The 27,774-nt window shown below is 36.1% G+C and overlaps 1 protein-coding gene across 5 annotated transcripts in view; it reads left to right on the forward strand.

Annotated features, from left to right (window-relative positions):
- Window positions 1-27,774, forward strand: part of Smg7 (SMG7 nonsense mediated mRNA decay factor) — a 67,541-nt gene that overhangs the window by 19,254 nt on the left and 20,513 nt on the right. For 4 of the 5 annotated variants that reach the window (XM_055624442.1, XM_055624445.1, XM_055624444.1 and 1 more), the window contains exons 2-10: window positions 6,062-6,200; window positions 12,440-12,471; window positions 14,771-14,888; window positions 16,425-16,557; window positions 21,368-21,539; window positions 22,743-22,814; window positions 23,757-23,907; window positions 24,247-24,382; window positions 27,196-27,358. In XM_055624442.1, the coding sequence (XP_055480417.1) occupies window positions 6,148-6,200; window positions 12,440-12,471; window positions 14,771-14,888; window positions 16,425-16,557; window positions 21,368-21,539; window positions 22,743-22,814; window positions 23,757-23,907; window positions 24,247-24,382; window positions 27,196-27,358 (1,030 nt within the window). In that variant the 5' untranslated portion in view covers window positions 6,062-6,147. The remainder of the gene's footprint in view (window positions 1-6,061; window positions 6,201-12,439; window positions 12,472-14,770; window positions 14,889-16,424; window positions 16,558-21,367; window positions 21,540-22,742; window positions 22,815-23,756; window positions 23,908-24,246; window positions 24,383-27,195; window positions 27,359-27,774) is intronic. The other variant, XM_055624443.1, reaches the window with a different exon arrangement.

Raw genomic sequence — 27,774 nt, forward strand, 5'->3', positions numbered from 1 at the left:
GTGGGCTGGGCCCGCCCCTCATCAGTCATTAATCAAGAAAATACCCACTAGAGTTAGTTGCCTACAGACCAACCTAATGGAGGGCTTCTGAGGGCTGGAGTTGTAGAGAGCTGGGATTGCAGGCCTCTGCTACCTCACTTGGTTTTGGCGTTTCTGGGAATTGAACTCAAAAGCTTTGTGTATGCTAGACAAGCATTGTGGCAACTGAGGAACATCTCCAGCAACTGAGTTAAATATGCCCGGCTTAACTTCTATCCTTAATGACTATTAGTAATCTTCTATTGTTGCAAATGTATATGTATTGAATAAAACTAGAACATCAAGAAGAAAACTGGTTTTACTATGTTGCTACCACTACTGTTTATATCTCCCATTTATATGAATCAAGAATCTGTTTTTGTTGTTGTTTTTCAAGGCAGGGTTTTTCTGTGTAACCTTGGCTGTCCTGGACTCACTTTGTAGATCAGACTGTCCTCAAACTCAGCAGAGATCTGTCTGCCTCTGCCTCCCCAGTGCTGGGATTACAGGGGTGTGCCACCGAATCAGGCTAAGAATTTGCATTTACAATGCGGTTTAATTAGAATAAGTATTATGTTTAGAAACAACATAGACTACTTACTTTTCTTCTGCTATCACATCTCAAGATACCAAACACATTATGTCTTCTAATCCAGTTCAGTCATTTATAAACAACAGAGATTTATTTCTCCTTGCTTTGGACTCTGAAGTCCATTCTGGGTGTTGGCATGGGGTATAAAACTGTACTTACTTGGGGGCAACAGCTCCCAAATAATGACACAGAGACATAGTTATTTATGAATGCCTAGGTCTTATAGCTAGGCTTGTTCTCAAGCAGCTCATAACTCAGTTATCCTGTTTATATTAATTTAAATCTGCCATGTGGCTTGTTATTATGTCTCCTTCAGTCCTGGCCTGCTTGCACTGTGTCTGGCTGTTGACTCCAGGCGCACCTCTCTCTCTCTCTCTGTCTTAGAAGTCCCACCTCCTGTTCTGTCTTTGCTATAGGCCATCAGCTTTTTATTAAAACCAATCAGAAAGTGAGGGGGGTTGTTTACAAGACATTGAGACAGCTGATGCTTAACAGTATTAAGGTCTGGTCTGCAAATCTGATCTCTGCAGAACAGAAATCGGCATTTGAATATACAGGGATAACCTTTACACAGTTATCCCAACTGCACAAAGACGTTATCCCAACAATGGGGTCTGAGAGCATGGACCCCTAGCTAATTCCTTTCAGCCCCTTTATAAGGCACTGGTCCCATTCTTGGTCCCATTTGTGTAGCCTTCATATGGTATTCATTTCCAAGAGTCAGCACCTCGTAATGTTGTTGGATTGGGCATTAATTTTCAGCATGCATTTGGGAGAAGTCATACAACATTCAAACCAGGGCTAAAAGTTAGTTAAAAGTTATCCCATTTACTTCTAAATTTTCTTCTAGAAATTTTATAGACTAAGTCTACAATCTATTTTGAGAAAATTTTGTATGCGTTGTGATGAATTCCTTGAGGTTTTTGACTAGTTACATTTTTTATCTAGTTGTTGAGAAAGTACTTTTTCTTTAAATTCCTTAGTACTTTTATTAAAATATGACTATACACAAAACATATTTACATACACATATACATAAGTGTTTCAGTCAGAGCTGTACTACTGTGAAGAGATATATTATCATAGCAACTCTTATAAAAAGAAAGCATTTAATTTGGACTTAGAGTTTCGGAGGTTTGGTCCAATTTCATTAAGATGAGAAACATGGAAGCACACAGAAATAGTGCTGGAGAATTGAGCAATAGCTCTACATCCAGATCCATAGGCAGCAAGAAGAGAGCCACTGGGCCTGAGCTGGGCTTCTGAAACCTTGACACCCCACCCCCAGTGACACTTCCTTCAACAAGGCCACACCTACCCCAACAAAGTCACACCTTCTAATCCTTCTAAGTCATTCCCTGATGACTTAGTATTCAAATACATGGGCCCATGGGGGCTCTTATTCCTAGTTAAACCACCACAGTAATTACATCAGTAGATGTTGGTCTCTGACTCTTGAAATCAACAATGTACCTATGTCTCTCTGCTTAGAGTCCTTTGCTTTACACAGCTCTTTAGTGGGTTTTGAAATCAGGTAACATACATATTCCAGACTTTATTTATTTGGAAAATCGTTACAGTTATAAATGCTTGTGTCTCTAGATAAACATGAAAATCACCTGCCAATTTCTATCAAAAAACACATGCTGGGGTTTTTTATTGAAATTGCATTATAACTATAGATCATTTAGGGGTAAATTACAGGTTATTTCCAAAGAAGTAACTTTTGGTTCTCACTTTGTTTATTTTCTTTGCATTGTTTCTTCATTTCATTTGATTTGAGTTAGTGGAAACCTCCCCCCCCCCCCTTTTTTTTTTCCTTTTTTGTACAGCTTTTGAAAGTGGATGCTTCCTTGGATCAGTGCTTTTAGCCCTTTCTCCTCTATATAAACATTCAGAGCTCTGAAGGCCTCCATGCTGCCTTTGCTGCATACAGATAAATTATGCATATTTACATTTTCATTTGGTTTTAAACATTTTCAAATTGCTCTTGGGGTTGTTCCTTTGATTTATAGTTTTTTAGAAGTACATTTTTTAAATATTGAAGCTTTGTGAAACATTACTGAATGTGAACAACTAACTGAAGCTGACTTTCTGTATTGAGTTGAATTTTTGTGATTTTGTCTTAAATTTATAAAAACTTGTTTTATGCTGTAACATATTTTCTATCTTGGTGTATATTTGGGGGAAAAGTGTGTTTTGTTTGGCAGAAACATTTTTTTTTTTGCCCCTGAGACAGGATTTCTCTGTGTAGCTTTGGCTGTCCTGGACTCACTCTGTAGACCAGGCTGGCCTTGACCTTACAGAGATCTGCCTGCCTCTGCTTCCTGGAGTCTGGGATTATAGGAGTACACCACTGTGCCCAGCTTATAGGTTTTAATTCTATCATATTGGCCTAACCTTACCGGCTTTCTGCCTTGCTTATTCTATTGTTACTGAAAGATGAATTTTGAAATTTCTAAGTAATTGTAGATTTTTCTGTTTTTCCTTTTTTGTTTTATTTCTACTTGTGTGTTAATATAAACAGTATACTTTCATTCCATTCATGTCTCTTTACACTTTTTCTTTTTTTATTTTCTGTGTGTGTGTGTGTGTGTGTGTGTGTGTGTGTGTGTGTGTGTGTGTTTGGAGAACGGCTCTCGTGTGTAGTTCATGCTGGTCTTCACCTGCCTCAGCCTCCAATGTCTCAGGATTAATGATGCACATTGCCTGTACCTGGCAGTTATTACCCGCCCATCCCATTTGTACTACTGTCAAATGTATACATTTTTTAAATCTCTATGATCTAGTATTATTTTTTGCTTAAAGTATAAAGTAATTTTTTAAGATTTATTTATTATTTATAGTATTCTGCCTGCATGTATGCCTACATGCCAGAAGAGGACACCCAATGTCGTCATATGATGGTTATCAGCCAACCATGTGGTTGCTGGGAATTGAACTCCAGACCTTTGGAAGAACAGCCAGTGCTCTTAACCTCTGAGCTATCTGTCCAGCCTGACAGTAATTTTAAAATGAAATTAAAACAAGAAATGAAAGTATTTATGTTTACTCACAGGTCTATTTGTGGAAATCTTCACCTCTTTGCTTAGTTTCAAGTTTCCATTTGGTATATTCTTTCATCTTGAGAAGCTTTTTAAATATTCTTTGTGAGTATTGATCTGTCGGTCTGAAGGTTCCTTTGTTCTTGTATTTCTGAAAATGTTACTTGTTTTCCCTTCGATTTTTGAAAGATATTTTTGCTGGATATAAACTTATATAGGTTGAGGTTTTCTTTTTTTTCTTATACTTTGAAAATGTTGCTTTTGTCTTGTCTTTTTTTTTCTGATAGGAATTTAGCCATGATTTTTACCTTTATTATTCGTTATAAAATGTTTCTCTCCCCTCCCCCTGTTTGCTTTTTAAGGTTTTCTTCTATTAAAATGACTCCATAGGTTTTCTTTTATGGTTTATTGAGTATCTTAATCTGTGGGTTATGATTTTATCAGTTTGGGGAAATACTTGATTTTTTTTTTCAGGCAAAATAGAAAAGAAAATCTGGGTTTCAATGATATTTGATATAACTTTAAATAGAGACACCATCCATATTGATTTAAATTTATTTATATAAATGTCTAGTAATCACCATGCTGGGTGCTAGTTATATATACAAGATTGAATAGAGACAACTTCTTTGTTTGTTTGTTTGTTTGTTTGTTTGTTTTATGTGTATTGGTGATTTGCTATCTTGTGTCTGTGGAAGGGATCCCCTGGAACTGTTACACACAGTTGTGAGCTGCCATGTGGGTGCTAGGAATTGAATCCAGGTCCTCTGGAAGAGCTGCCGGTGGGTGCTCTTAACCACTGAGCCATCTCTCCAGCCTCAGATCCGACTTTCTTTAATGGAAAAAATATGTAAACAATTCGTTTGTATGGTGCTACAGTGAAACTACATGTATGCACATTCTGGAATAATTAGCCAAATCACATCTTTCTTATAGGGGTTACTCAGTTTTTAAAAATCTCAGAATGAGTTGGCCAGATGAGGAAAATGGGAGTGCATTCTAGGTTTAGTGATTAAAAAGCATGAATTAAGATATGGATCCTGAGAGGCAGAATGCAAGAAACTATGAGTAATAGCTAGAGGCTCACTGGATCATAGTCAAAGCTTTGCTAACTGATTTGCTATGTCAAGGAAGTTGGAGCTGTTTTCTCATTCTTTCCTGTGAATACATGCTTTAGAAGTAAAGCGACAAAGCCCTTTACTGCATGCTTGACATTTCTGTTAAGACATTTTAGTGCTAAAAATTATTAAAATCAATGTGTTCTATTCCAAAAATTTATTAGTATGAGTTTCTAGTTTCACTTTCCTAATTTGTAGAAGATAATAGTGTTTGTAATTTTTGACTAGTTGAGAGTTGTAATTAACCATAATGATAATGACAAATGCAGTAATGGGTAACTTATTTCTATTCTCATAATATTGATAACTTGACTTTTGTTACTCTAATTCATCCTCAGATCATCTCGGTGAGGTGACTTATTTAATTATGTCCATCTTCTAACTAAGCTGGGGTGTAGGGCAGTGATTCACCTTGTTACATGGCTAGCAAATACCAGAGCTTAAGTTGAACCCCAGCAGCCTGAATTTGAAGACCCCCAGCAGTTCCTCTTCTGCTCCCGTTCTGTGAGGTCACATATAGAAAGCACTTAAGTATGCCTAAGCACATAAGTAAGAACTATAAATGTAAACAGTGACCAAAGGCCAATAATTAACTCACTTTGCCTAAATCATTTGAATTAATACCTTAGTAAACTGTTCTTTTTCCTGTGGCTTACCTTCTGTCATACCACAACAGCGCATGATTCTAAAAGCATGCTTCAATCACTACCTTCTATTGCCTGCTGCTTTGTTGATCTGTTTATACATTCTATAGTAAATCTCTAGCAAGGACTGTTACCTATCTTATCACTGTATTTTCTGTTCTTAAACCGGTATAAGCGCCATAAAATGTTTTTTCTTTCACATAAAAATGACCCAATACTGTTTGATGACTGAAAACCTAAAAACCTAACCGCTGCTGATCTTAGAATTCATACTACCTACCTGTGCCTGTGGTTTAATTGCTTTTATATGGTTTTCTGTTGGTTAAGAGTACGTCTGTTTTGATGTTATACCTGGGTAGTTTCACTCTGTAGTTCCCTGCTGGGAAACTGGTGTCTATTCTGTAAAGATCAGTTTGTAAACAGTGAAGCTCATGAGGGCAACATATAAGGTCTAAAACCAAAATATTTTAGAAAAACAAACAAAATAACATTTAAAGGTGTTTTAAGAAATATAAAAAGAAAACAAACTTTGCTATTTTTCTTTGCTTTTTGCATTAAGTCATTTCAAATAAATTAAATTTTTTTCCCCAGGGCCATTCTCTATTTTTTGTGTTAACTCATATTTTCCTCCTCTCCTCTATCTAGAGTGTCTTAAACCATTCTACCTTGTGAAAAATTGGATGTTCTTGCAGATAGTCATTGTGGGAGAAAACGTTTGATTTAAGTCCCAGATGAGGACCGAAAACTTGAAATCAGAGGAGCATCTGAAATCAAGTAATATTAGGTAGGACAAAAATTATAAGGGATTTCTGCACTGTTACTAATTTCCAGTATGTATATTAAAATTTTCATATTCTGTGGACATTGAGAAAAGAATTTGAGACTTCCTGAAGGATGGAGGAGGGATGTGCTAAAGATTCTATTTTTACTTATGTGGCTTTATGAGAAATTAAGCTAGGTTTACTTTGGCATCATTACATTGATATGGTCCAAAGAAACCTTAAAAAATGTACTGAAATACATTTCAGGAATTTATATGTTTAGATATAAAGTTTCTGAGTTTTTGTAAGACTGGGGATATAGGATTAATCATTTTCATAGAAAATTATTTCCTTTATTTGCATTTTATGTATATGGGTGTTTTGCTGCATATATATGTGTATACCCCAAGTCTGCAGTATGCACAGTCTAGAACAGGGTGCTGGATACCCTGGGGCTGAAGTTAGAAATGGTTGTGAGTGAGCATACCAGTGCCAGGAAAGGAACCTGGGTCTGCTGGAAGAGTAGCCCATGCTCTTAACTGCTGAGCCATCTCTCCAGCTTCCTGAGTTCATCTTCAAATTATCTGTTAAAGAAAATTTCTGTTACATGTTTAGTGATTTATTTTAGTGCAGGAAACATCAATTCTGGGTTCGGTATGTCAGTGTGGATGGTATTAAACTCCTAGAGTTTTGTGATAATGTATCACAGAATACATTTTGTGATAATATATTACAATACATATTATAATGTGATGTTCTGGTAACTGTTACTCTAGCATATTAATACTGACATAGCATGTGATTAATATCAGAAATGTGGTTTTACAACTGATGGTTATCCCTGTAAGTTGCTATTATGATTGATGGTGACACTTGTAGCTACTTCATTTCAGAAATCCTGCTTTTTTTTTTTTTTTTTTTTTTTTTATAAAATCTTTTTTTTTTTTTTTTTTTTTTTTTTTTTAATAAATAATGTGTCTAAGCTCTAGTTCTGGAATTACATTGCAAGGTAGAATCCAAGCTGCTACTTTCTAATCCTGTGATAGTAGGCTATTTCATCACTCTTTTCCTGTTTTCTCATCCAAAAAAAAAGTACACACTACTACTTACCTGATAGAGTAGCTGAAATTTAAAGTTGTTTGCTTGTTTTCAGTATTGGGGATCAAACATGGAGTATTGGGCATGGCTCAGCAAGCATTCTGCTATTGAGCTACACCTAGCCGTTGTTTTTTGTTTTTAGATAGTCTTGTTATATAGTATTGTTATAGCCTTGAACTTCTATGTCACCCAGGGATGACCCCATACTTTGAATCCTACTTCTTCTTTCACGGGACCACCATGTGTTGTTATAGGCCTGTGGTTCCAGCTGAAATGTAAAGACTTTAATAGATGAAAGCATGACAAGAAAACTTAGCAAGTAATACATTATCAAATGATATTAGGCTATCAATTTTAAAAAATATTTGTTATTTATATAATATTCTGCTGACACATGTGCCTACACACCAGAACAGGGCACCAGATCTCATCATAGATGGTTATGAACTACTATGTGGTTGCTGGGAATTGAACTCAGGACCTTTGGAAGAATAGCCAGTGCTCTTAACCTCTGAGCTATCTCTCCAGCCCCTGAGGCTATCAGTTTTTATCTGATGGATTTGGGCTCTATTTTCAGCATGGCATTTTAGTCATTTATCATTTGCCTCACATGTTATCGGGTCTTAAGTTTTTAAATGTTATTCTGAAATAATCAGTTAGAATTACAACAGGTCTAGAGAGATAACAGAAATGTAACATCTTGACCCAGTTCTTTTGTAATTTGTCTGTCACTGATGTTATTTTTTATTCATACTAAAAATACACTGGTTTTATTTTTTGCTCATATGAGAGCATAGTTATATGGTATTTAAATAGCTTGTCTCTCTGTCCTTTAGCATTATGTGGAGATAAAGAACTAGGGTTTTTGCCATTTTAAACTTGCATTTAATACATTGTGCTTTTTTTTTAAGAAGAGATCTTGTGAAGTAGTAAGGGAAGGGACACCTGATTACAGTTATACAGATCAGCAAGTAGTTTGGTGGTCACAGGTTGTCCTTCTTTGAGAGGTCATTTACATACTTTGTCTTATTTATTCCTCATAACATCTGTCACCTCTAAACGCCTGCCTATACTACCTACTGTCCAAGCTAGCTACCTGAAATGGTTTTAGACTCTTTGCTTTGATTCTGTCTCTTTGCTTCCTCCCTCTCCCTTCCTAGTTTAGCTTTGGAGATATTTTGGAAAGGAGTTTTCTACTTAGCAGTATTAATCATTATCTCATTTCCAGTCTTGACCTGTAATCCATGCTTCATGCATCTGATATCATTGTGCCATGTATGTATGTGCCCTGTATGCGTACAGTGCCTACAGATGCAGGGTCTTGTAACAGTGCTGTCAGCATTGATTTCTTAGAGGACTGAATTTGAACTCTTGAAAACATCATGCAGGTCTTCTCACAATCTGCTACCTTTCTTGATTCTCCCAACTTCATCTATTGCTTTTGACTTTGCATTTTATCTTTGTTTTACTTAGTTTTGTCTTTTGCTCTCATCCTTGAAATTCCCAGATTAGAATGCCCCTTAGCAAACGATATACACATACTCAAAGAATATAGACCATGGACTAAATGTATGTCTGGTATAGAGCAGTGGGTTTTCAACCTTCCTAATGCTGTGACCCTTTAATACAGTTCTCACGTTGTGGTGACCTCCAACCGTAAAATTATTCTGTCGCTACTTTTTAACTGTGATTTTGCTACTGTTATGAATTGTAATATAAATATGATATGCAAAATGTCTGATATGTGACCCCTGTAAAAGTGTTGTTTGACCCCCAAAAGGGTCACAACTTGCATGTTAGAGCATTGTAGTGTGCAAAGATTATAAGAGAAATAAGAGAAAGAGCAAGTTCATATGCTTGTTGACCTGAACTGAGAAAAACCCTTAGTATCAACATCTTCCCTAGAGTATCTTCAAAACGATATTCAACAGGACAACAATAGCATTTATTCTTCTCCAGCTAATTTATTATTAGACAACTTGCCACTGTCTAGAGAGCTATATATACATTTATGTGTGTTCATAAGTACATACTCACTTTACAGTGTTTGGCCTATTTTGCATAATTAATTACGATTTGGTTCTTATGTTTATGATTATAATAGATGAATATTGTAATAATCCCAAATTGTTCCTTAGAATGTGTATGTTGAACAAGTGAACAAAGTAGCAAATTAAAAACCAACCTTGAGGGGCTGGAGAGATGGCTCAGTGGTTAAGAGCACTGCCTGCTCTTCCAAAGAACCCGGGTTCAATTCTTAGCACCCACATGGCAGTTCACAACTGTCTGTAACTACAGTTCTGACACCTTCACACCAATGCACAAAGAATAAAATTAAATAAATTAAAAAAAAAAAAAAAAAACCAAAAACACCTTGACTCTTGGTATGGGAGGAAAAAAATGTCCCAACTACTCTAGGCACTTCTAAAAGAAAGGAGAGTGGCTTAGCATTTGTGTGTTTTGTTTTGATAGCTGTGAGTTTAAACTGATTTTTTTTTAATTTAGTTTTTTGTTTGTTTGTTTTTAACAGGGAAAGTTGGTCAGAAGTTCAGGTTGAAAAAAATCTTGTAGTGTTCCATCCAGTTCTATGGGCTGTTACTATCATACGTTTGAATTTTTTTTTCTTACAGTCTTACTACTTCCAACTCTGTGACCATGACTTGCTACTTAATCTCTACATGCTTATGTTTTCTACAAGTGTGAAATGGAGACAGTAATAGCACATAGTAAATATTAAATTATTACTTATACTAGGCCCTTAGAACAATGTCTGGCAATGGTGTTAGAGTGCTAGCTCTTAAAGATGCTAGTGCTTAGAATGCATTAAATATATTTATAGATCTTGATTCTGCTTTCTCCATGTGAATTGTTTGATTGTAGCTTTCAGTGTATTTATTATTATTGATCCATGCCCTTTAATTTCACTTTTCTTTATTGTTTAGCAGACATACTGTATTTCTTTTAATGAATAACTAAAAGCTGCTAGGTGTGGTGGCATACCTGTAGTCCCAGCACTTGGGAGAGTAAGGCAGGATGGTTATGGAAGTTCAAGGCTAGCTTGTAATACATAGCAAAATAAAAAAGTCCAAAGACAATGTATATAATATTTTGATTTTTTAAAATTTCATAGCTATATTTAATTGTGTTTTTATTATTAAGAGTATAGAGATTTAACTTTTGGATCCTTGGTATATTCATTCCTTTCACTGATTCCTTCAGCGTAAAGTAAGAACAAACAAACAAAAAACCCTTACCTTTTTTGGTCACATTTTCTGCTGAGAGAGGACATTAAGACTAGTCTTGGGCCGGGCCCAATGGCATACACCTGTAATCCCAGCACTTTGAGAGGCAGAGGCAGGTGGCTGGCTCTCTCTGAGTCTGAGGCCAGCCTGGTCTACAAATCAAGTCCAGGACAGCCAAGACTACACAGGGAAACTCTCTCTTGAAAAAAAATCAAACAAAAAAGTGGCTATTTTTTATAAAGAAAGACTACAAGAATAAAATTTATAGTCATTGGGGGCTGGAGTGGTAAAAACACTGGCTTTTCTTCAGAGGATATTGGTTCCATTCCCACCCACATGACAACTTTTAACACTTTCTTCTGCTCTATGCTGGTTCCAGGCACAAAAGAGGTGTACGATCAAAAGCAACTTAGGGAGGAAAGGCTTTATTTTACTTATACTTGCAGTAATAGTCCATCATAAAGGGAAACCAGGGCAGGAACTGCTTATTCTCTCAATTTCTTACACAACTCTGGACCGCTCTCCCGGAAGCAGCACCTCCCCTATTAAACTGGGCCCTCGTTCTCCTATGCAAGAATATACCAGAACCTTGTGGGAAAGCGTATTTTAGAGTTTCTACTAGGCTTTATGCTAGTTGAAAAGGGATTCTCATGGTATGTATTTTTAAACGCTGTGATACCTACTTATTATAAAGTGACTTTGGCAGCCTCAGGGTTTCCTTACCTCATGGGTTTCTCAAGGAAGTTCTAGTGCTCTAACTCAGACAGAAAGTATAAGTAGTTTATTGGCCAGTAAAGGGGGGGTGGTGTGCTTAGCCCAGGGACTCTCCTTTTCAAGAGTCCAGTGGCAGACCACTAGATTAAGGAGAGAAGAGTGGTGAAAGTTCAGAGACTAAAGAATTTGTCACTAAAGATTTTATAGTGGAAAATACTAAACGTTTTACGTTCAGGTGGGTAGTTTGTAAGATCAAGCATGAATTCAAAAATATATTTTTCAGTATTTCAAATGAGGGATGGGTGGTGTGATAGATAACATGGGGAGGCGGCTAAAGAAGTAATGCAGTGAAAGTCCAATAAGTATTTAGAGGACATCACTTCTCGGGAATTGGTAAATATTAAGGCTTTGGAAGAAGGTTGTCATGAAGGACTTCTGGGGGTTTTGCCTTCCACAGCTGGAAAGCCAATAAAACTTGCCAAGATGAAAAAATAATTCCTAAGAGAATGAAATGTGGAGTTAAGGTTATGTGTGGACCATGAAGTCAATTTAGGACCTCTCCAATAGCAGACAATTCTTGAATTTCACAGAGGGAAAAGTTAGCTTTTTATTTTTTTAATGTGTGAAAAACTTGTATATTTGAATGCCAAAGAGATAAAGGTACAATAGCAAGGGAATGTCACGATTGCCTAAAAGAGGAAAGAGTAATCATGTCCTGATGAAATGCTAAAAGAACGGTCCTTTAAGATGAACTTTGATTTCATAGGGCTGTGTAAGTGCAGTAAATACCCAGTTGTGGGAATTTTTTCCCAGAGCAGGGCTATGTGGCAGTCATTTGCCAGTGGGAAAAGGGATAGGAAAGAGCAGTTTGAGAAGGGAAGAAATTTGAAATGTTTATGATAACCAGTAAATTGAAAGCAAACTGGTCGTCAGGGCGTTCAGGGTGGGAGGGGAGGGGCTTTTTTATCTTTACATTCAGATTTGGAGAACAAGAAATGACTCTTTTAGAGAAGTCACCAGTTTAATCTGTGAAGTAATTTTTAAGTTATGACATCAGTTTCTTAAAACCTATGCTACACTAGATGTTAAAGGAGGGCATAAATTTCTCTCCATATATACAGCCTCATTGTAATGCATTTTAAACTTAGTGTTTATTGTGTTTATGCTAATTTGTTGTTTTTTAACTATTGTTCTGTTTTCTCATCTAGGCAGGCAGAAGTCCTGAAGGCTGAAATGACAGGTATTAGCTGTCTTCTTTTTTACAACTTTTTTTATTCTATTAAGTTGAAGAAAATTTCTTTTCTCACTTAAGGTATAGTACCAAACCCTGTACTGGTTGCCAAGAGAAATACTAATTTTGCTTTAAATGTTTATTGGTCTTATTCTTTGGATTTTTCCTTAAATATTTCTCAGGAGCTTAATGTAGTATATGCCACATTTGAATTGTTATTAATGTGTACAATCATTTAATATTTATGAACCTTTTATTAATAATTTAAGATATGAAATAATTCACATTCCATGTAACTATATAAAGGTGTGGCGTTTGATTAATATTTTTGTAGGCAAATGTTCTTTTCAATTTGTAATGACTCAAACCTAAGTGTAAGTAAACCTTCAAGAAAAATGTTTATAGAAAAACTGCACCGAAAGGATGAAATGCAGTGAGCTACCTTTTCTCACACATTTTTTCTGCTCTGAGTAATAGCTTCTTTTTGGGAAGAAATTTTGGACTTAGCTGCTAAAGTGAACAGATAATTAAAAGCTAGTGATCAGCATATCCTTCAGAATAGCATGTGTTAGCCTAACCTGTCAGATGTGTGATACTAGGTAGATAATGTTCTAAGTTGGGGGAATTTAGTTGTATGGTTGACCCACGAAGACTTCATCTACTGTTGATTGGTAGCCAGCATTCTGGCCAAGATTTACAGTTCAAGAGGGCATATGCTAACTACTAGGGAGATAGTGTTTTTTTAGCTTTGACAGTTACAGGCTAGTGTTTATTAAGAACCTCACTACTGTATCATAAGGAACAAGGCAAAAGAAGAAGGCTTACAGTGTATTCGCTGCTACTCTTCCTGGTAACACATTTCTGGCCATCATCCATATTACATGATACCAGTGTCAGAAGTACTATCTGTGCAACAATCTGCGTATACCATATATTTTTTTCGAAGTATTGAACATGTGTTTACATTTACTTATTTGAATGACATCTACAGTCCCCTAAAGCCCAGTGTATAAGATCCAAATCTTACTAGCCAGCAAACCTCTGTATTAGCTCAAATATTCAAGATGTTCTCTTTGCTGAATAGGATTATGATGGCTTATAGGTACTTATAACCATCCTAAATAGAGTGGAAATTGTGACATTGTACAGCAGCAAACTTCTAGATTGAATTAAATTGTTTAACTGGATTTTGGAAATTTATGATTGAAAAGTTCATTAAGTAGCTCTACTGAGGCAGTATACTGTCAGCATTTGAACTGTTCACCCTACAGGACTTTGGCCAAAAATGTGGCTCTAGTTCATAAACACACAGTCAGAGACTGACTTTCTAATTCTATCCTATATACAGTTACTCTTTTGGCTATTTGAGCAGTTTAATTTCAGGCTTCTGCCCTTTCTTCATATAAAATGGTTATAGTATGGACTGATTTTATAAGGACCTTGGATGGCCATGTTCCATTTATGAAAGCAATTCTTACTATTTCATTAGGGTGGCATAATAGAGTAGGAATAATCCAGGCATCTGCTGGATGGTAAGCTGATAAAAGTTTTGTGAGGATCCTTGTAGGAGTGATTCAAAATAAACATGATTTGGGTAGAGATTAAGGCGGTAAACAATTTGATATAAATAAATTATTTTAAATATAGTAACTTACTATGAGATATATGACCTGCTGTGACATAAATAGGCAGAAATCTAAACCAGAAACAAAGGGTGAATTTTCTTTTAATGACCATTTTAATTTCACAGTGTTATTTTAAAGTTGAAAGACAGGTTGGAGAAAATGGTCAGCACACAGGATTTTTTGCTTCATGAGTGAGCATGGGGCCTGGCCAGCAACTACAGAAAATCATTCTGGGCATAGCTGTAACCCCAAAAGGTGGGGAAGGTAGAGACAGGAGAATCACTGGAACTTTATAATTGACAGCCTCACTGAAAAACCTGAAGCTGCAGGCTCAGTGAAAGACGGCCCCAAAGGAACAGGTGGAGAGTGATAGAAGAGGATAGCTGTTGCCCTCCCTTATTCATCCAGTCTGTACCCCACATATGCTCACATATAGGCTCCATACACATGCACAAAGGTTTTAAAGACTAGCTAAAAGACAAAAACATTTTAAATCAAATTTAGTCATTAGCAGAAAGGCAGTAGGTGAAAGTCATTTGAGACACAGTAACATAAAACTTCTGCAGCAGTGGACAGAAGATGCTGAGAGCAGATTTGCGTTGGTGGATGGAGAGAGAAGGAATCGTTGATGTGGATTAAATTACTTAACTATATGGTGGCTTTTTGTTTGTTTCGTTTTACAGATTCTAAGCTGGGTCCAGCTGAGGTCTGGACATCCAGACAAGCTCTGCAGGACTTGTACCAGAAAATGCTAGTTACTGATCTGGAATACGCTTTAGACAAGAAAGTGGAACAGGATCTGTAAGTATTAGCACTTGGGGCGCTCCTGTGCTCAGGAATTTCATCAAGATTTTGAAACAGGGTTGATTAGTTGGTTGTTTTTTCAGTCTACCCTAGTGTAAGCTTTTCCCAGAAATTCTAATACTTGTGACTTTTTAAAAACAAAACATTTAACCATTAGTGTTTTTTCAGGTATAATCTTTGAAGGTAAGAGGAATAATGTTTAGATCTGAATTTTACCAAAGGCAGCTTTTAGAGCATACTGGAATAAATAAAGCTAAACATATGCATGGTATCTCAAATTCTAAGAGTTTATCTGTGTTAAGTCTTATAGTTAAACTTTTCTTTGATCAGTAGGATTTTGCATTTGGACTTAGCCCAATGACTAAGAAAAAGATAAACAGAGTCATCTTGTTTCTTCATCAGAAAAGTGTATTTGCATTGTAAGAAAAGTTCCTTTAATCAAATACATGGTTATATTTTCCTTCCTACTCCCCAGAAAACTAAAGAAAGATTTTTTGTTTAGAATATTCCATTTGTTCTTTCTAATGAAGGATGAAATGGCAGATAACCAGATTACCCAGTGAGTAAATAATGGCTTTTTGTGGAAGATCTTACCTATAAAGTGAAACAGGGACTGTTAGCTTGCTAGAAACTTAAACATTCTATCTAGTAAGGCCCACTAGTCTAAGTTGTGATGAAGTTAGTTTTTCCCTTTTTTTTTTCTTCTATGCTTTTTATGTTCTGTGTTTGTAAAAAATCTAGTAGTTTAGCTAACTAATCAGAAATCATGTCTGTGATATTTGAGTCCACAGTAAAAAACTATCACTAATATTGAAGGAGTATTGACAGATGTCCTAAACTATTTTTAAAACCATAAGGCCTAGAGCCTCAAAATTTGATGTTGGCTTTTGATACTACATTTCACTAAAATTGAACTTAAGCTGATAATAATATTGACTAATGTCATTTTCATATAATGTATTTTAGCACTGGGTTGTTTAAGTAACCAAAATTGAAATGTGGTTTCTATTTCATGTTGTTAAAGTATTAAGCCTTAACCTGTAAGATAAATAAAATCATTAAATAGGAATGGAAATGAATGTTATAGATAATTAGCTTGGGGAAAGTAAATGACAGACCTTACTTAGTATGTTCAAAGCACCCCGCAGTGTGTCACTTGAGTAGGGTGTAATTATTTTTGGCCCACTGTGTTAAAATCGCTAATATCTTATTTTACTTTGATCTTACTGGGATTCTTAAGTAGGTCTTACTATAAGAGTTCTAAAGGTTCATAGTTGCAACTACAGTCTACTTACTGGAGCATTTGGTAAGTGTCCACTAAAGGCAGTTACATTCTAATGCATGTTTGGTCTAGTCTTGTTCAAAGAAAAACCTGAAGTTATTTAAAAAAAAAAAACAAAAAACAAAAAACAAACTTTAATGCTGGTTTACTGTTTGGTGTGGTATAACATAACAAATAGTTCTTGTTCTCAGGGGGACCAGTGTCTGCCCAGTGAGTCACTACTATACCAAATTGAATTATTTTGTTTTCAGCTGGAATCATGCCTTTAAGAATCAGATCACAACACTACAAGGCCAAGCAAAGAACCGAGCAAACCCAAATAGGAGTGAAGTCCAGGCAAACCTTTCTCTGTTCCTAGAGGCAGCTAGTGGCTTCTATACTCAGGTGAGTTCAGCTTTGTATATGAATTCTCATGGCTTTGTGGTACCCTGCTCTTTGTACACATCTTTTGTGCATGTAAATACTTTATGAGACACCAGAAAGTTGATCTCATATAATCTCACATACATAGATGTCTGAAATTACTCATAATACCATTTTAAAAGATGCAGACTTAAGTTTGAGAATGTAGTATGAGATCTAGGGTTCAGGCTCCAGTATTGGCAGAGAGAGAATGTAGTCATTATGGCAGTATTAGCTGTGTTGTACCAGATGAGCTGTCAAAAGTGGTAATGTCGAGTGAGTTGTCCTAGCATTATTTACACAGTGGAGTTTATACAGATCATGAAACTATTTTCACCCATCTAAGAAACTGACTATTTTATTCAGTTTGAAAAATATGCTATACAGTCTTCATATTTTTCCTTAGTCACATCTTATTGTATTTTACAAATAAATTTTTATGGGATTTTCTTTAAGCATAATTCCTTGGAAAATAGCTATTTTAGGCTGGAGAGATGATAGCTCCAAAGTTAAGAGCTCTTGTAGAAAGAGGACCAGGGCTCTCGCTCACATAGGAGCTCTCAACTGTCTGCAACTCCAGCTGCATACAATCTGATGCCCTCTTGTGACTTCCATGGCCTTTTACACGTATGTGGTGCATATATGTGTATGTAAATAATAAATAAATACACACTGAGTAAATATTTTCGTTGCTGCTTCATCTATTTGTAATTAAATGAATAATAAATTTATTTTATGTGTTGGAGGGGTGCCATGTGTAGCATGACAGGCACATGGGTAGAAGGCAGGATAATTTTTGGGTGTCAGTTTAATCTACCACATGGGCCCCGGGGATCAAACTTAGGTCATCAGCCCAATCACCTTTACCCCCTGAGCCATCTCAGCAGCCTTTGTGATGATAAGATTTTATAGACTGTGAACTGAAGAAATTCTTGGCCAGTTTTCCCTATGTTGCTTGCTCCCACCTATGTATTAGCTATATATTGTTTTGGCTTAACCATTTATTGGATGAAGAAAAAGAAAACAATCTCTATATTGGAAGATACTAAATAACTGTCATCTTCTAGAAGTTACTTATTTTAGGGAATGGTAGTATGTTCCTTTAATTCCAGAGGCAGAAGCAGGCAGATCTCTGTGAACGTGAGGCCAGCCTGGTATACATAACAAGTTCTAGGCCCGCCCAACCAGGGCTACACAGTAAGACTCTGTCTCTGGGAAAGAAGGAAAAAGACGGAGGGAGATATTTTGTTATTTACACTATAAAAATCCACCACAGGTCTTTACTGAAAAACCTCAAGTACTATTTTTATTCTTAAAATTTATTTCCAAATTTATGCCAACTTTTAGTAGCATAAATTGATGCCTCTGGAAAGGGGATTGATGTTCAACTGAACAAATACTGAAAATTTAAACAAACAGTGTATATTAGGCTAGCAAGCTGCCACAGAGGATAAGGATGTCTAGCCATCTGAATGTTGTAGTGGAAGAAGAGAATTGACTCTGAGCACATGCCCTCTGACCTACACAAGTGTATAATGGCATTTATGTACACACACACAAATAAAGTTAAAATTTAAAGCAGGAGCAGAGATGGCTCAGTGGTTAAGAACACTGGGCAGATCTTCCAGAGATTCCTGACTTCATTCCTAGAATCCGCAAGGCAGCTCACAACTTGTCTGTATCTCCTGTTCAGGGAATCTGATGGTACATACATTCAGGTAAAAGCATCCATAAACATATAAAATAATACTTAAAGGGTAACATGGAAGGAAAGCAGATAGTAAAGGCTTGTTCTTACAGATAACTGTCAAAAAGCCTGATCCTTTTTTGCTTTGCAGTTTTAGTTTCAGTTTTATTGCATACTAAGACTTCTACATTTGCTGAGTAAGTGCTGTGCCCCTGAACTATAGCCTAACCACCTTCAAAGTGCTTGTTTCTAAGGTACAGTATCAGATACTGAAACTATGTAAAGAAGTGGTGAACCAGGTGTGGTGGTTCAAGCCTGTGTAGGTTCAAGTTGAACCACTGCAGGTTCAAGTTGAAGTCCAACCTAGACTGCAGAGTTCTAGGATAGCCGCAGTTGCACAGCAATATCCTGTCTTAGTATACCTCCCACCCCCCAACAAACAAACAAACAAAACTAGAGAGTTACTCTAGATATTGGAGTTAGGGAAAGAAACTAGATAAGGTGCTGTTAGAGTAAAGGAAAGAATTGACATTCTGAAGTGGAGCCAGTAGGACTCTGATGGATTAGATTAAATTTATGGAATTTTATATTAGCAGTTCACTTTAGTTAGATGGGAACAGACTTAATACAAGTGCAATCACTATTATTACAATTGGAAAAAGGAAGGGAAATGGCCAAGTTGGAAGACCAAAACAAAACAAAAACCAGTAAATGATATACCCTGTTTAGTGCTGTTAAGTCAAATGAGGTTTGTTGTTACTAGTTGGTTGTTTTTCAAGACAGGGTTTCTCTGGGTAGCCCTGGCTGTCCTGGACTCACTTTGTAGACCAGGCTGGCTTTGAACTCACAAGAGATCCACCTGCCTCTACCTCCCTGAGTGTTGGGATTACAGGCCTGTGTCAACCACTGCCCAGCCAGATAAAGTTTTTAAAAAGTGAAAAACTAGATTTAGCATTCATAGAAGTCCTTGGCAAACTTAATATGTACCATGTTCCTTCCTTTTTAAAAATTTAGAACATATTTTAGGTTGTGCATATCTTTACTCTCAGCACTCAAAAACCGGCGTAAGCCGGTGAATCTCTGTACATTCAAGGCCATCCTTAGTGACATCCAGGATAGACATGGCTCTGTGAAGGGACTGTGTCTTAAAACAAAACAGTAAAACAGACAAATAAAACTGTATTTTAATGTTTCTATAATGGAGATGAGCTTGCTATAGAATTTTTGGATTACCAGCATTTAATCAGGATTGTTAAATTACCATTGGCAGGATTTTTTTCTCAATGTTATATAAAATGATGGTTCCTCTCTTAAGGTACAGTAGTTTGGGTTTGATGAAGTGTAATTTGATTAGAGTGGTAGAGATCTTGATTGTTGTATGTTTTAACAGCTTAATATTTGATTGCCATAGTCATTTTTTCTTGGTAAATGGTTTTGACTTTGTTACCTAAAACCTAGTGCTTTGATCACTCCCAAAATCTTAGTAAAAATGAAAGCATGTAACATTTCATGTAAGATGCTTTTTGTTTGTTATTTCCCATAGAAGAAAATAGTAATTGTCTTAGTTAAGTTTCTGTTTCTATGATAAAACACCATGAACAAAAGCAACTTGAAGAGGTTTATTTTAACTTGCAATTTGAAGTTCATTATCTAGGGAAGTCAAGGCAGAAACTCAAGGCTGGAACCCAAGGCAGCTGATACAGAGGCCATGGAGGAGTGCTGCTTACTGGCTTACTCCTCAAGGCTTGCTCAACCTGCTTTCTTAAACACTCCCAGGACCATTGCCCAGGAGTGGCACCACCTGAAGTGGGCCGGGCCCTTCTGCACCAATCAGGCTTGTGGTGCATTTTCTTCCCAAATGACTATATAGCTTGCATCAAGTTCACATAAAGCTAGCCAGAACAGTAATAGTCCTTACTCCAAGAAAATGGGAGAAGAAAGCACTATCAAATTTCTATGTTATGTAAAAGTGATAATCTGCTTCATAGTCAATTCTTCATTCTTGGCAGAGTGAGGAACTGAGGAAAAAGGAGGCGGTACAGTTTTTTCTTGGGGATCAGGATCCCAGGAACTGTCTAGTACTGTAGTACTGTAGTACTGAGTGACTGTTGTTTACCATGTACCTGATAGAAGGCAGACATTTGTGTGAATGTGGTTGTATGTAAAGATTGTGAACAAAAAGGAAGGAGACAAGATTCAAATGCTTGGCAAGACAGGTGAGGGAGGCTTAGAATTAAGGAAAGTGAAAAGAATGGTTGGGAAAAAAAGCTTAAGAGCTAGCTAGTGCTACGATCTACACATTTAAATGGAGCAGGAGATCCAATAACGTGTTAGAGGTGGAGGTGATCGTTGTGTTTGGCCAGCTACTATATAGCAAAGTGTCTGATAGATGCTTTAGTAAACCAGTGGTGGATAGGGGTAGGAGAGACTTGAAAGAAGTCAGATGGTAATGGGGGAAAAGAGTGAGTAGGTTTTGACAAAACAGATGAGGAAAAGGTGGGCTCCCTCTCTAGTTGAGAAGAGAAAGACATAAGATTGTTGGAAGGACTCTCGGGTCAATAAAGAGTGTTTTGGTTTTGTGTTCTGTTCTTGTTTGTTTGTTTTTTTTTTCTATAGGAAACCTTAATATGGTTAGACCAAAGGAAAAACACATGAATGGTTTAAAGTGAAAAAATTGGGCTAGGGTGTAACAGACAGGAACCAGAACAGAATGGAATAACAGACATACACAAGCTTAGGAGGTAACTCTGACCAGAGCAGAGTCCCCTCATACCTTCAGAATAAAGAATGGATCATTTTAGAATTTAAGAAAGTAAATGTCAAGACCTGTCTTGCATTTTAGAAACATTTTTAACCAACCAATATTTAATGTTTTTTTTAAGAGAAGTAGATAATTTCATGGAGTTTATTTTATGTCCTTGCTGAATGTCTTTTCAAAATGCTGTGTTTAAAAATGCTTTGATAATGAGAATCACCCTATCAAAGATTGCATTTAATCTCCATACAGTTCTTACTGGAGTCTCAGTACTATGTGGTACTTAGATACATAATCTCTTGTGTAAACTTTACTGTTATACATACTGAATTTTGCTTATGTTTCTTCAGTTATTACAGGAACTGTGTACGGTGTTTAATGTAGATTTGCCGTGCCGTGTGAAGTCTTCCCAGTTGGGAATTATTAGCAATAAACAGACGCACACCAGCGCCATAGTGAAGCCACAGACTAGCTCCTGTTCCTACATTTGCCAGCACTGCCTCGTCCACCTTGGAGACATTGGTGAGCCTTTGGAAAGGAACTAATGACACATTCATTCTTTTCTTTGGAGTTGTCATAGGAAGAAACTTCAAGTATGCATGTTTGGTTTAAAATGACATATGAAGAAATTATAAAATTCACTTCTAGGAACTTACAATTCTTTACATTTTGAGATTTGGCAGAAGAATTTTGAAAAAAATTCTCATTAAAGTTTACATTCTCCTCAGATTTGATCCAGATCTAGGCAAATAGTAAACACTAAAAATGTAGTCAATGGTGAATTATCAAAGTGATCCTGTATTTTCTAAATTAGAAATGTGTACTATTTTGGAACAGATAATATTTATAAATTACCTCTTTAGAACTAGATTGTCTATTATTTCTTCCTACTGGTGCACTGAAAGCTCATTTTATGTGCTGCTTCCTTTCAAAGGTTAAATTTGCATTTCCATTATACACATTTTTACCTGGGGTTATTATATAACTTATTTTTCTGTTCATTCCTTTAAGGTGACCTAAAAAGGTTATAAAACAAATTAACTATAGGATTATGTTTTGTCCTGAAATAACAAGGAATACGAAACATTAGTATGTTTAAATTAGTAGATTTTAGATTTCTTAATGCCATAAATGAGTGACACTTTGAGAGGTCACATCAGAGTATCAGTGAGCTCAGAAGGAGATGCAGTTACATTGTGTTTAGGTTGGTTTTGCTTAAAATGTCTTCTTTGCACATACATAATAAGATACGAATAAGATACGAGACATTTTTCAAAATCACTTTATAAAATATTGAAGAAATACTTAATTTTCAGATCATATTGTATAGTGTTTTTTGTTTTGTTTTGTTTTTAAGTGCCATATAACTCACCCCTTCTTGTGGGCCGGCTCCAGGTCACCAGCATAGTCCATAGTGGGAGCTGGTGATGCATGACACTGGAGGACCTGAAAATGGGGGCTAGGTAAGCTTTAAAATTGGTTACATGCTGAATGTCCCAAATAGAGAAGGCCGGATGGACACTTCACACATAATCCTATAGTTAATTTGTTTTAAATTTTTCTGTCTTTAATGGTCTTTAAAGTAAATTTAATGTCTTTATTATCTTTAGAATTTATAAGTAGCTGTTTTGAACATGCCCTCCTGATGGTTTTGTGTATGTTTGTGCATATTTATATGGTTTGAAACTGAGTTTTCATTTTTTATTTATTTTTTTTTTTTCTCAGCTCGATATAGAAACCAGACCAGCCAGGCAGAATCCTACTATAGGCATGCAGCTCAGCTTGTCCCCTCCAATGGTGAGTGGGCCTGTCACCTTAAGGTTAACCATGTCCCTTCATTCTTTATAGCACTTTAGAAAATAGGTTCTACTTTGTAAGTGTGTTAAAGCAGTAGATGTTGAATTTCAGCAAGATTGAGTTTCATGTTTTCCTTTTAACTTTATATTCCATATACTTAAAATAAGGTTTTTTTTTTAAGAAAGTTACTTTGTTAGTAAGCCAACATAAATGGAATTAATTAGTGTGATCTAATAGAGTTTCTACAACTCTAGCATACTTAATTGGTCCAAAGAATAATGATCTTTTAAGAGAACCGTTTCTCCTTAGAAAACTTACCAGTCACCTAAAAGATAGTACTTTTGATGGCCCCAAGATGGGTATTCTTGAATTAAAGAGCTTAATAACATACACTTACTGTTACAAATCACTCTGCTAAGCCATGTTGAAATGTCTTTAGATTCTAGAAACTGTCTCAAGTAGAGTGATAATCTGTACACTGTCCATTTCATATTGCGTGCAGCCCTCATACCTCAGTAGCAGAGCTGAGTGCTTGTAATGAGCCCTCAGCACCTAACAGAGCCAAGGAGATTTACTAGCTAACCCTTTGTGAAACCATGAGTGCTTACTGTATTGATCCTAAGTTTATGATTTTCGGTTTGTTTGTTTGTTTGTTTTGAGACCATCTAGCTATGTAGCCCAATATGGCCTTGAACGTTAATCCTCCTGTCTGAGCCTCCTAAATAGCTGCTAGAGTTACAAGTGTGTGCTACCATACTCAATATTTAAGTGTGTGGCTTTTTACACTGCAAACGATAAGATTGTCATCACTAATAATGTATCGTCATGAGACTTGCCTTATGCAATATTTTGCATTGTTAATTCAAGGATTTAACTGAGCATTTGTATTTTGATATCAAGATTAGTTCTTGGTGACTTTATAATCTTAACTTTTTCCTTTAGGTCAGCCTTACAATCAGTTGGCTATCTTAGCTTCTTCCAAAGGAGACCACCTGACCACAATTTTCTACTACTGCAGAAGCATCGCTGTGAAGTTCCCTTTCCCAGCTGCCTCCACTAATCTACAAAAAGCACTTTCTAAAGCACTGGAAAGGTAGGTAGGACTGCCTTTTTTCCAAGAATATTTTGTGTAACCTGGAACCGAAATCTCTCAAATTTTGGTCTAGGAAACACCAAAATGATCCATTCATCTTTTACCTATGAAACTATAGATAACATCATAATTTTTTGTGCTTTTACCCAGTATGTGATTTATTGCAGCTGAATGCTGACTTAGCTAAGTTGTAGCTGTGAAGCTAGACCTAGACAGAACCCTCTTCTCTCTGTTGGATGCTCAAGTTACTTGCAAGCCAAATCCAGTTTTAGGAGGCTTGCTAATTTTGCTGATTAAGATTCATTCAAGTTTTTCTTTCTCTCTCTCTTTTTTTTCTAGCCGGGATGAGTTGAAAACCAAGTGGGGTGTTTCTGACTTCATCAAGGCCTTTATTAAATTTCATGGTCATGTATACCTGAGTAAGAGTTTGGAAAAGTTGAGTCCTCTTCGAGAGAAGTTGGAAGAACATTTTAAGGTTTGAGTTAAAAACAAAACAGAAAAATGCTTGTCTTCTCTAAGTCAGAAAGCTTAAGATTTGAAGAAAATTAACTCACAGTTTTGTCTTTTTGTGGTGTTGGGGTTGGAACCCAGAACCTTGCAAAGCGAGGCAAATGCTTTCCCACTGAGCTGTACCCAAGAACTAGACTCCTACTTCCTTCCTGTGTTGCTACTTAATTTTGAACTCATAATAAAAGTTAAATCGGAATATATGAAATCTTCACATCCAGCTACCCTCTTGTTATCTGAGCTATGGTATCCAGACATGTTGCATCAACCTTCTCATTGGCATCCTGCCAGTTGGCAAAAGAAGTCAAAGTGGAAAAATATTATTAAGAAACAAGACAGTTTAAATGTATAATGGAAAAAGTTAAAATACATATCACCTTACTTTAAATGTATTTAAGAGTCTTAAATATATTATTGAAGTATTTGACTATTCAGTATCAGTGTTTAAGGCACCAGAGTCAGCAATAAGCTAGATACTGTGAATATTGTTGTATTTCTTAATTGCTCCTTTGTTCACTTAAAGTTGTTACAATTAAATGTTGTGAAATGGTGTATCTCAAGAGGTTTAAATACTTCAGTAGGCTGGGTGGTATATGCTTTGGGAGGCAGAGATAGGTAGATCTCTGTGAGTTTGGAGTTCCAAGCCAGCAAGAGCTACATAGTGATAGACTGTCCAAAACAACCACACAAACTTGGCTAGTAAAAGCATAAAGTAGCCAAATATAATCAGTGTCAAATTGATCATTTATAAGATTAGATCATATTTACAATAGAAATAGTTTGTTGCAAAATAGTCTTTTCTGGTCTTATTCTATCTCTTTCCTCCAGTGGCATGTTTAAATGTAGGCCATGGTATTTATATAGGGTTAAGTGTGAAAGCTGCACCATCACTTGAGGGCCTAGAATATGGAATCTGAATAGAGTTGTTGGATTAAAAGTATAATCAGCATAAATAGCTTATCTAGAAGGCTAAATGTATACATTGAAGGAGACATTTTATTAGAAAATTCTGTCAGATATTAGGGAATTTTAAGTAAAGAAATGTTTGGAAAAAGAGCTAACTTTTTATATATAGTGGAATGGCAGATCACATGGAGGTTGGGTTATCAAATACAGATCAGAAGTTTTTCTCCAATAATAATGTGATTATAAAAGCAAAGAAGACTGGCTATTTCAGATTCTTTATATAAAAGCAAAAAATAGAAATCTCAGAACACAGTGAGTGTGATTGACATGTCTGAGGTGGCAGGGTCAGGAGCGCCAGTTACTGGTTTGGAACTGCAAGAACTGTCCTTCTGGATCTTTAGTTCCAGTTTTGGTTTTTGTGTGGTTTTTTTTTTTTTTTGGTTTGGATTTTCTTGTTTTGTTCTGAGGTTGTTTGGATAGGTCTCACTCTGTAGCCCTTTCTGACCTCAAAATTGCCACAATCATTACAGTCACGGCAAACCTGACCACATCTAGTGTATTATCAATTCTTACCAGGAGACTACTGATACTTAATTTGCTGTCAGCTAAATTGTTTCCTGGAAGCAACGGAGGAAGGCTGGCTACAACTAAAAATATCCATCCCAGTAGCTGTTAACTTTGTTGTGAACTTAGGTTTGGAAATTATTCCATATGGGAGTAACATCCCATCATAGATGTTAAAGCAGGATGTGTAACCACATTGAGAACACCAGCTCTGAGAATCTGCTTGGTGGTGTCATGCACTGCTTAGATTACTGTCAACACAGTTGCTGCATAAGTGAAACTGGTAAAAATCATATGTGGGTTTTTCTATGAAAATTTCAGCATGATCATTGTAAAGGTGCTTATTCAGACATCCTAATGGCTACTCCAGCATATCATTTGTCCTCCGTTCCTAAGTATGTGTTTTCTGCCTTATTTATATATAAAGTTGCCTTTTGTTTTTGAAGGTGAAAAGTTTAGGACAAATACTGTCAAGCTTCATGTATCAAGGGTTTAAAAGAATACGTGAACCTTTTCATTTGGAATTTCTTTGCTACATAATCTGCTTTCAATCACTTGTTTGTTTGTTTGTTTTGAGATGGGGTTTCTCTGTGTAGCCTTGGCTGTCCTGGATTCCCTTTGTAGACCAGGCTGGCCTCAAACTCACAGAGATCTGCCTGCCTCTGCCTCTCAAGAGTGCTAGGATTATAGGCGTTCACCACTGTGCACGGTTTTTGTCTTTTTTAAACATTTTATTCAGTATACATGTCTTTTATAAGACAACCTCAAATGGATTAAAATGTCTAAATATATATTTAGCCCCAAATACTTTCTTCTCAGGTCATACTAAAAATATAAATATTGGTTCTGGGGCTGGAGAGATTGCTCAGCAGTTACTAGTGCTGGCTGCTCTTCCTGCACTTATCCTTGACTCCAGTTCCAGGGAATCAAACATCATCTTTTGGCCTCTTTAGGTACCAGACATGCATATGGCATCCATACATATGCAGAAAAAACACTCATATTCATTTAAAAAAAACTGTAGATAAATCTTACTATATGGACAGTTTCTTAGAGTAAAATGTTTAAGAAACAGTTTAAACAACTGAGTAGTGCCTGAATTGATCCTTTTAAAGAGTTTTCTTTGTAGTTTTAAAAGATTTTTCTTTCATATAAAATACTAGAATTAAGAGTAGGAAAATTTACTCATCCATAATGCTATTACAATACTGTTATTCTAAACATAATAATTCTAAACATAGTAAGTAATTCTTGTTTCTAACTGGATTCTGCTGTTGATAATATATGCAGTATTTTTGTCTCCCATTACAGAGGCTACTGTTCCAAAAAGCTTTCAGCTCTCAGCAGTTAGTTCATGTCACTGTCATTAACCTGTTTCAACTTCACCATCTTCGTGACTTTAGCAGTGAAACGGAGCAGCATAGTTACAGCCAAGATGAACAGCTATGTTGGACACAGTTACTGGCACTCTTCAGTGAGTATTAAATCATTTAACTTTGAAAGGTGCAATCTACGTTATTAGGAATTTTTTTATTGTTTTATTAGGAATTTTTAATGTAACCAAATGCAATGATATGTAAAATGAGTCCTATATTTCGTTCTTTTGTGGGGCTAGGGGGAACTTGGGGTTTTGTTGTTGTTGTTGTTTAGCTTTTGGTTTTGTTTTTTCGAGGCAAGGTTTCTCTTCTCTGTATAGCCTCAACCTCCTAAGTCCCGGAATACCATGCCCAGTGAGTCCGATATTTCTTAATATTGGATCAGGAGACTTAAACATCAAATTCTGTTCTTTTTGCCTGCTTACACCACTCATCTGCTTTATTTAACTTTTTAACACAAAAAGAGTGGTTTTTTTTTTTTTTTTTTTTTTTGATGGTTTTACTATGTATTATT

Source organism: Psammomys obesus, unplaced genomic scaffold (genome assembly GCF_907164565.1).
Source record: "Psammomys obesus unplaced genomic scaffold, mPsaObe1.curated_primary_1811, whole genome shotgun sequence".
NCBI classification, from domain to species: domain Eukaryota; kingdom Metazoa; phylum Chordata; class Mammalia; order Rodentia; family Muridae; genus Psammomys; species Psammomys obesus.